At 33.6% G+C, this 10,505-nt stretch overlaps 1 protein-coding gene across 1 annotated transcript; it reads right to left on the bottom strand.

Moving 5' to 3' along the window:
* Positions 1-500: 500 nt before the first annotated feature.
* LOC140057633 (pyruvate dehydrogenase phosphatase regulatory subunit, mitochondrial-like) lies at positions 501-10,224 on the bottom strand. The gene is made up of 16 exons (XM_072103350.1): positions 9,902-10,224; positions 9,246-9,379; positions 8,715-8,796; positions 7,590-7,783; positions 7,214-7,335; positions 6,683-6,797; positions 6,313-6,465; positions 6,083-6,207; positions 5,610-5,802; positions 4,974-5,123; positions 4,720-4,856; positions 4,075-4,223; positions 3,065-3,272; positions 2,499-2,588; positions 1,757-1,939; positions 501-1,549 (listed from the first exon to the last, which is right to left on the bottom strand). Exons 1-16 carry the CDS (start codon positions 10,186-10,188, stop codon positions 1,178-1,180), a joined length of 2,694 nt encoding a protein of 897 aa, XP_071959451.1. The 5' UTR covers positions 10,189-10,224; the 3' UTR covers positions 501-1,177.
* Positions 10,225-10,505: the final 281 nt, after the last annotated feature.

The following is a 10,505-nucleotide window of genomic DNA, read 5'->3' as shown; positions in this document are numbered from 1 at the left end:
AAAACCCTGACATATGACAGGACTTGAACCCAGGACCCTTAGATTGGTAGCCAAGCATCATAACCACCAAGCCACAGCTCCACTCCTCCTATTTTTTTAATAACATAAGCAGGTATGTTCTTTAAAAAATATGATAGGTCCATTCCTTAAAGTTCGTGTACAGGCATGAATTTTTTAATATCTTGTTAAATGTATATAAACAAACAAAAAAGAAAAAAAGAACTGGTTTGATAAATAAAACGTCAGTTTTCACTTAAGCACTTACTACAGATAAGACAAAATGCCTCCACTGGTCTTTTACAAATATGTTTTGTTTTGAATAACCAGAAGAAAGTGATTTTGTAAATTACTCAATCAATTTTAATATATACTGATATAAACGAAATTTAATATATTTAAATTATCTTCAAAAGTATTAGTACCTTTTTTTATATATTTTTGTATATATTACTATTAAGACGTCAGATTATTATTATATAAATATATACTGTTATCCTTGATTTATTTATTTTGTTTATTTTAATATGATGAACTATACATTTTCAAATATATTTTTTTTGTTGAAAAAATAATCTTTAATAGTACTGTATGAGAGGTGATATTTTAGTAACAAAAAAAACCCCTGATTCTCTTATGGAGCCTGGTATTGTCATGCAGCAATTGAAATGTAACTTCTATATAATTATATGAAATATTATAATTATAATATATTCTATATTAGCCTACTTACTATTTATTTTAGAAATAATCCCTGAACAGTACTGTATATAATGTCTCTTAAATTAATTAAATACCTTTACCCAATTACACACTATTATTTAAGTCAATGTCTATTGAAATGTATATGCATTGTTTTTCAGAAATCCTAGTGTCATAGTCTTTGTACTCTTTCTCTCAGGAACCCATTAATACTCCTGGTCTAGCCCGTAGCCTAGGGGCTAGATACATAGAGACCAGAAATTATGATAAATATGCTTACATAGCCTAGTTAAAATCGATATTTTCCGCTATTGTTACAGAATCTCCACCCCTCCGCCTGTAGGCTTCAATTTTGTGCACATAATTGCCTTCGTTGAATCCTCAATTGAGCTGCAGAAATGGCAGTTGCTTTTGTTTTAGTGATGAATAACAAAACCAAAAGTGGGAGAAAATTAAGTGCAGCATTACTTACAATTTATTAACCAAACTGAGGTTGCTTCAGCTGCAGTTTCACAGGGTAAGGGCTCCCTCTAGCTTTAAATCGTTTACCTGCCAGGTCAATCTCATAATGACCTTTCAATACGTAATCATTTGTGACGATTCCTCGTTGACCAGACTTCTCATCCTCATTGGTCACCCATCCAACCACAACCATCTTACCAAGCGTTGGACCATATCCAGCAGATGTTGACATTCCGGTAAACTTGCCATCTCGGTAAATCGGTTCACCTCCCCAAGGCCAAAGGTCATTATAAAGATCATGGTCTTCCAATAGGAACATGGTTAACTTGGATTCAACTCCCTTGCCTTTTTGTTCTATCAATGCTTGTTTACCAATAAAATCAATCTCCTGAAACAAAACACTGTAGTTTATATGCTTAATCATATAATATATGTCACATATAAATATGGTCAACAAAAATTATCTTATCAAGTTTCAATACCCTCCCATTCCCATTACAAGACAGTAAAACAGTAAAAATCACTTTCGGGAGTTCGAACCGATATCTCGTATACAGTATAGTGCACTTTTATAGATATGGTCAACAAAAATTACCTTATCAAGTTTAACTCTGGTTTCTCTTCCTATTTCGAAAGGTGTATGACTTGAGTTGAAGTCTTCTCCCCAATAACCAAAAAACTTTTCAATACGCAACCATCTCAATGCAAGATAACCAGACTTTTGGATACCAAAATCTTGACCTGCCCTCCAAACACTATCATAAAGTGGCAAAGCAAACTGGAAATAAAAGAATGAAAAACTTATTTGCAAAAATTGAATATCAAACCAGACAATTTTGTCTAAGTATAAAAAAAATTGTTGACTTTTGCATCAATAGGGTATAAATGTAGTTGAAAAGATGGTAGTAATTGCAAATCAAGTTTAGGGCTGAGTGGTTTTAAGGAATGGCACCGCAAATTAACCATGCTAGGAAGCTTTCGATTTGCAACGATCAACGAACAAAATATGTCACATGATTTCATTGTGCGCATTGGGATGCATTTCTTTGCTCCCCACCTAGGTCCAGGGCACAACCGATGACACATAGATTGACCTGACCTAGTATCCGTTGCAGATCTGAAGTTCCCTATTATTGCATAGTTTCAAGACAATCCTTGACCATGTAGTTCTGATGGTAGGTAACTTGTATAAGGACTAGAGATACGCATTTGGCTCCTGTGCACTTAAAAAGAACCGTAGTGTACTGGTGTATTTCAGCCATGTCAAAATGTCTGAAGAAATGGCAGCCACAGAGCTTTTACAGCCAATGACAAGATAGTAGTCTGTCATATCTTACCTCATTTGGTACATAAAGAACAAATCCTGGTTCTCCAACATGCGTTATGCTCATAGTCTTCACATCATTAGCATAACCAATACTCATATTCTATCCAAGACAAATATTGACAGAGAATGCTGTAATTCACTTTTTAAAATATTTTCAGAAAGTATAAACAAAATATTATTACAATCTATCTATATTGGGATATTGAAAAATAGCTTGTTCTAAAAAATGATTTGTGATATAAGCATATTATATGTGTGTGTATCACACTGCAAACAATATTGTGGACATGCATAATAAGAGAACCCGCCACAGGCCTCTACAACCTTTTAAGCCTTCCGACTCGACCTCACCCAAAATCACCCATCTTCTTTGAACCGAATCTCTTATTCAACAATTTAGTAACAGTGTGAAGCTCACACAAATTCATGTATTTTAAAGCCCTCCAAATTAACCTAAGCAGATATTTTTACGTATTATTACACTCAACTCTTAAACTACAACCGGTTTTATAAAAAAAAAGTTGTACTTTTTTAGCTATTTTGAATTCCAGCATGTGGAAAAATGTTCATTCTTACCTTACAACAAAATGGACGGAAGTCTGTAGTACTTAGGGAATCAAGTGTAAGAGTTTGTAAAAGTTCTCGTGCATTTGGACCAATCACATTAATGCCTGCATACTGACCAGTAACGTTATGCAAATGAACTGACCCATCTTCAGGTAAATGTTGGGAGATCCAATGAAAAGCTTTGGTTTCTTGCGGTGTTGGCGATATGATAAAATACCTGGATGAATCAGAATGTGTAGTTATGCTTAAGTAACAAATTGTCTCAATAATGGTGGAAAGAAGTTTTCACTATGGAATAAAAATGAATATCAATAATGTATTTCATAAAATCTTTATTAAGAACATTATCATTAATGCAGGGATGATAATGAATAGCGCCTTATGTATATGCCTCAATACAAAATAAAATTTAAGTTAAAAACATAAATATATATAAAAATATAAATATACATTAAATTAAAGCAAGTTGCTCGATGGGCAGAAATAGGAAAGAAACACAGAGGGCCAAGACAAACCACAAATGATAATGCTTTGCTTATGGATGGAAGGATATAGTTAAGCAAGTAGAATATTTAACCTTTGAACCACAACAAAATCTTAGGAATATATTGATGAATTAATTAATATACATCAATTAACTGCGGTCCATTTCATTTCGAAACCTTAGCTGTACTGACGAGATCTAATAAGATTGAAACAGTACTGTCTGCAGATTGGATATTACGCTCCTCTACTTTCTGCTATATACATATAGTATGTTGTTTTGTAGAGCACTCTTCAATTTGAAACGGTTCATTTAAATATTAAATAATAATTTTTGTTGTGTTTATTTCATAAAATGTTATAAAACAAGTTGAATACAGAAAAAATCATCACTGTTAGGGCAAGAACAATAAATATTATTAAAAATGGACAACATTATTACATACACTTTCATAAAGCAAAAAGATACATTAAATCCCAACACATCAGGGGTAGGAACATTGTCATAATATATAAACAAAGCTCTCTAAACATACCAGTTTTCAGCTAGCCTAGCCACACTGCAGTCATTTTGGTAGTGACCATTCTCATCTAACATTGGGGTATGGACAAGAGTCCCTACAGGAACATCCATCTCATTTGGACAAAGGCGTTGCAGTAAGTCTGTTGCTTCATAACCATCAGACTAAAATAATAAAAAAGAATGAAACAACAAGAGGTATTAAAAGAGTAATAAAAAGACAACATGAACAGTTTATATTCCTAACATGCTAAAACCTGGTTCAATTTCTTTACTTTTGGTAGGTTTAGTCAACAGTAGTGGAGTATGTGAAGCTATTAAGAAAGTTTGTCGATTTGTTGCAGGCAAAAATAAGAAAGTCTACACTGGCAAATTTGAGTAAACTTCTAAGTTTTCTAAAGTACTGCTAACACACTTCGGAAAAGAGAAAACAAGTAGTAGGTGTGAACAAATTTGTTTGCTGAGGTACTGTATGTGAACTCAGCGAATCAAATAACATTCTTTGTGGTCATGTGATCCTGTAGATACACAAAGTAACAGCCAACAAACTAACTATGGAAAACTAAGACTTTTCAAACAAAGGTTATTGGTAAAGTTTACTAGTTTAGACAACTTTACAACAATATTGTAATATTATACCAATTTAAGTCAGTATCAGTACCTTTATTTCAAATTTGGCAAATGTTGACATGTCCATAAGGCTAACAGAATCACGACAGGTCCAGTATTCTGCTTTAACTTTATCAAACCAGGCTGGCTTTCCAAAAGTTCCTTTAGGGTTGATAGGTAAAAAATCATCTATTGTAATAAAACAAAAGAGACATTCAAAGTGTATTGTTTTAGTCAGGTGATGTCAACTAATTATATTTTAAGATACAGTGTAAATAATAAAGATATTCCCATTAAAAATAGTACCTCTATCTAGATAATATTTTGGACGCTCATAGCCCATATATTCCCCAAATACAGCACCAGCCTGCTTCTGTCTGGAGTAGAGAGGTGAACACTTCTGTTTTCGGCCATACTTGTAGTCTTCACCAGGGTAATTCAGAGCATAGTGCCGACCTTCAAAACAAACGTAAGTAAGTGTTTAGTAAAATTTCTTGTACTAAGGTACTACCTTCTACCTACTGGATGTACACATCTAGGTTGTACAAGACGGTTCTGTTCTGCATATCTGTATCGGGTCAGCAACTAAAGGATGAGCCAATGGGAGTAATTTGTGTAAAAGAATACAAGCAATGTGGCACAGACAGGTATCGAATCAAATGTCTTTCACATGTCCGGTATCCTTTATCATTTGCCATAATAGCTCTTTTGTATTCCCAGACAGTCTTGTATCAAACCAGGGAGTTACAACTCCCTGATCAAACTTTGGTGTTTCAAATAGAGCCAGTGTTTTAACGTGGAAAGGGCATAATATGCAGTATGTGATACATGAATCTTCTTATATAAACTCTCATGGGTCTGAATCCTGTTGTCAAAATGATAAAATTTATTAATTTCAAGTAAAGAATAATAAACACTACTACAAACTAATAAATGGCCCACCAACTATTTCCTGGACTCTGTCTCTGAGAAATGATGGGTTGTTATGGCAACTAGTGAACCGACGAATGTCAACAGGAAGGATGTTGTTAGGACGTTTGCCGCTGATTATCCAATCAGCAAGAATGCTACCAACCCCACCACCACATGCAACGCCACCAGAATTAAAACCAGCTAACACAAAGTAGTGTCCAACCTAAATTCAAAAAAAGAATATCTAGGCTAACTAAAAATTGCATTTAAATAAAAAACTTCTTCTGGTTCTTTGAACCATTACGACACCTACCACAGGTACAAGAGGAAGTTGCCAACTTGTGTAAGTTATTTGAACCATGACAAACACCTACCACAAGTTCAAGAGGAAATTGCCAACCTGTATAAAGTTCTTTCAACCATTACACTCAGATACTGACTCCTCACCTAAAAGGCATTTATGTTGTGGTAAACTCTCTGAACCATTACATTACAAAACTTACCTCAGGCACCTCGCCTAAGAGAAAGTTGCCATCTGGTGTAAAGCTCTCTGAACCATTAAATAATTGTTGAACTTCAACTGTGGCTGCTGATGGCACTCGAAGTAAGAAACTGTCGAGTGAAGGCTCTGATAGAAACAAAGTGAAAAAAAAACAAATTTCACAGTATCAACCCTATCATTATTATATAATACGGTATTACAAATTGGTAGGTATTGTCAAATGTCACTTACGGAACTGGTCCCAATCTGGTGGCAGGCTTTCGAACTCGTAAGGCTTTGGAATACCATTCATGAAAATCGGTTTAGCCTTCTCTTCAAAGCATCCACTTAAAAGACCTTTACTCCACTCTATAATATATATTCTGCCATCATAATCTCGTATATCTATGTATAGAAATTAATATATGGAAGATTCAATTACATAAACATACCTACAGTATAAAAATGCATGTGGCAAAGTTTTTTGACGTTGGTATGTTACATTATGTTACCATATCTCTTCTCTTGGTGTAGGCCTATGGATATATGGATGAATTTTCTAGTACAATTTTAATTTTGCTATTGTAGAGATAAGCAATCAGGGAAAGCGTAACATACTTACATGGCATTGACGGTGAAATACCGTCAATAGCTTTAGTAACAATGTAACCATGCTCAACAGGATGTAAAGGAACTTTTACACTTGGAGAGCTTCTTAATCCTAACTCACGACCCCACTGAAAAAGACATGATTGCTATATTTGAAACAAGCTTGTTTCTGTATTGATTGTAATGCTATGACATTTTATCAAGTCGAGTGGCCAAGCAGTTAGGGCAGAACCACAGTTATAGTACCTGACCCTTCTCTTCTGGAATGGGAACTAAAACCTGTCCAGTGTACACAACTGGTTTGTGTGCATCTTTTAAAAAAGTAGGTGGTTATCCGGGTATATGGGTCCATCAATGAAGGGAGCCTTAGAAGAGATGAAAGTTGTTAGCATCTAGTGCACTGAGCTTTAAGACAGTTGGACAGTATAAATCCCATTACAAATACATTTTCTATATTGTATCTTTCCATATACGCTTTAGTTTAACTAGTATAATTTAAGGCAGAATTCCATGAATGTTTAAACACCAAAGAGGCCTACTTTACCTGCCCTGCAGCATTTACAAAATATTCACAATTCACAGTGCCTTTGCTAGTCTCAACACCAGTCACTCTGTTATTTTTAGTTAATACTTTCTTAACTTCAACTCCCTCTAGTATTGTGACACCTTAAAGGAAATGAGAATTTAGATCTAATTTCGTTCATCCAAAAGACAGAGTAGGATAATTATGATAATAATTTAAGGTTATAAAACTTCATCATAAAGTTGACTCGACAATGTCCATGTTTCATTTTTTTAAAGAAAATTGTATTATTATTTTTCTACAGTTAAATGAATAATTACACATTGTTCTCTAACTCAAATAAAGTTTATTTAGCAAAAGCATGGATCTTAAAGAAAAAAAGCATTTTCAGACAAACTACAAGTGCAAACAAGAAAATTAAAATCACCTTTTCTCTTAGCAGCAGCTGCTAAGGCCGCTGCTGTGTCGGATATATTTGTACGACCATCTCGAGGGAAATAAACACCTCCCACCAGATCATCAACTTTGATAAAAGGAGCGAGTGATGTAATTTCTGAAGGAGTTAAAATTTGAAAATCTTCGCCTTTTCCTCTGTAATAAATAAAATAATTAAAAATGACATACATAAACAAGAGAAATGAAAATTGAGATGAATATAATATATTGTAAATGGAAAAAGGAAAACTCTAAATCAGTTAGCAGTGAAATGAATATTTATAAACAGCAAAGATGAAATAATTATTCAAGGCTTTAATAAAAGGTCAACCATGGTTTGAACTTTGAAACCACATTTTAGAAATGGGAAAAATGAGGAAATTATAAGAGAAGAATTCAAACAACCTGGAAGTATGCACATCACAAGGGCTTTTAAATTCAGATTGTCAACACTGTGTTCTTGGTTGGACTCAAGAACAGAAATAGAATTGATTACATTCATTAATAATAGTGTTAGTGTAGGATAGTGTTATTTCTATTCCAATAAATAATTGATTTGTTGGCTACTGTAGGCCATCATCTGTGAGATTTTGATTATTCTGAAACAATAAATACATGTGAAACATGGAATGAAGTTTAACCAAAACAATCTGCAACATTGATCCTCCATCTTGATGACTTAGTAAATTATAAGACATATTATAAATAGTGTCTATTAATTGTATGATAAATATAATGAAATAACCTGACTGTACAGTGTAAATGACCACCATATAATATACTGTAGTATCCATTAATGTAACAAACCCATGAAAAGAAGAATGACAGAAAATAAATAAAGATTACAGATTGTGTAATATATAGTAGTTTATTTCTACTCTAAAAGACTAAATGTATACTGTACAAGGAAAATATAGAAAATTAACTGCAAGAAATATACAACATTATATGCTGAGCTAATGAAAAAACATAAATTTAAAATTAGAAAATAAACAACCCATGTATGAAAGAAAGATTTTCGTGATCAAGTATGACCCTAAAGTGAAAATTATCATATTAGTTGTGCAGTATACAATTGATTGTATACCTGAGCATGGCAGCTGACCGGTGGAAAGAGGTCATTCTGTCTTTTGTTTGAGCTACAGCTATGGAACCATTGCGAAGAAAACCTGTTGTGAGACAAAATAGCATTCTAATTGGCCTATTTCCAATGCATGATATAGTACAGAAAATTACAGAAATCACGTTGTTTAAAAATACAACAATCAACAACCATGAAAATAAAAAATTTTAAACAAAAATTGTTATTACTCAATCTAATACCTGAGATCACCTTTCTTAAATTTAAGGATCAATTCAAAATAAATATACTGCAGTTACTGCAGTAAGTCCAGTACATTTTCAATACAATAATATATGACTTTAGTTTTTTTCATCTTCCTCTTTGTTGTGAGGTAAAAGAAAGCCAGATATCTTCTTCTTCTACAGATGAAAACTTGACTCGCCCGTAACCAGGATGTCTTTATCTCATCAATAACAGGAGCCTAAATAACATGCATTAAAACATAATAAGATTATTTTAATTTTATCTATTTTAGTAGATTACTTTTACGTTTACCTGTACTCATTCCGATCTCTTCTTCTAAACTCTCATAGAGATTACTGCTCATCTTGCGGCATTTGGCAATGAACTCAACACTATGGTTAAGTCCAACCAGGCCAACCGAGTGCCATGTAGTTCCACATGTTAATCTAGTGAAATAATAGAATGAATAGTAGATATGTAATATTTAAAATCTAATTGGTGAGGTGTTTGCCCTACTCTGACGTAATTTGTACTTCATATTAAGTACATTGAGAAATTTGCAAGTAATTCTAGGATGGGACTGGACCTTTAGATCAGCCACTGGCATTCATACCTCTAAACCACAGCACTTGCGCTGATGGCTATAGGACATCTGACCAATTACTAAATACCCTGATGCAAAGCTTCTCCCTAGTAGTTCAATCAATTACAATTTAAAATCTAGTCACTCCTGAACCAAAACTTTCTTAAATACAATTTTAAATTTGATTTTTTTATATTATGGAAGACATGAAGAAAAAAAAGTTGTAATTAAAATCAACTTGTGCTTTGTAGACAACCTAATATTATACCACCTGTGCTTTGTGCACCACCTGCGCTTTGTGCACCACCTGGTTCCACCTGTGAATGACTGTAATATGGTCAAGGTCCATGGTGATAGTAATATAAATCTGATCTAATATACATACTTTCCCTGTTCTAACAGCAAGACATCTGTCCATCCTGCCTTGGCCAAATGATAAGACAATGAGATGCCAGCGATACCACCTCCACACACCACAACCCTGGCTTGAGTAGGCATGTTAGAACTCGTTTCAGACGTACTGCTTATACCATCACTTCTCAGTTGAATATGTATGCCATTTGAAATAGTTTGAATCGCATGTCTGCTTCTTCTGAACCATGGCAAGGAGTACAGGCGTCTTCTGATGGTTGATGAGAAACAGGCAAACCCTGTTCCGATACAGAAAGTCATGGCTATTGCACTATATAGTACGATACAAGAAGGTTTTCATATTGACATTTTTTTTCCTGAAAAAAATAAGCACAAAAAGGCAATTTTAAAAGAAAAAACATTTTCAAAAATACAATCAATTTTCATTGATGAGCAGTTAACTTGGAAATACCATATCACCGAATTGGTGACTAAAATATGTAAAAGTATAGGTGTACCAACAGAATTAAACGTTCCTGTAAATATTCTTTCTACCTTGTATAATTCTCTTGTTCTTCCTTATTTTTCATATTGTAATCAAATCTTACTAAATTAACATTGCTCCAAAAAGAATACGT

Source organism: Antedon mediterranea, chromosome 8 (assembly GCF_964355755.1).
Source record: "Antedon mediterranea chromosome 8, ecAntMedi1.1, whole genome shotgun sequence".
Taxonomy (NCBI): domain Eukaryota; kingdom Metazoa; phylum Echinodermata; class Crinoidea; order Comatulida; family Antedonidae; genus Antedon; species Antedon mediterranea.
The sequence above is the reverse complement of the archived record's forward strand: the minus strand, read 5'-3'. Positions and strand labels throughout refer to the sequence as shown.

Excerpts from the sequence above, each read along its gene's own strand:
- LOC140057633 (XM_072103350.1), bottom strand. The coding sequence starts at position 10,188 with ATGACTTTCTGTATCGGAACAGGGTTTGCCTGTTTCTCATCAACCATC. Across the intron at positions 7,784-8,714 it reads CGGTCAGCTGCCATGCTCAG|AGGAAAAGGCGAAGATTTTC; the intron begins GTATACAATCAA and ends TATTTATTACAG. Across the intron at positions 3,273-4,074 it reads GCTAGGCTAGCTGAAAACTG|GTATTTTATCATATCGCCAA; the intron begins GTATGTTTAGAG and ends TGATTCATCCAG.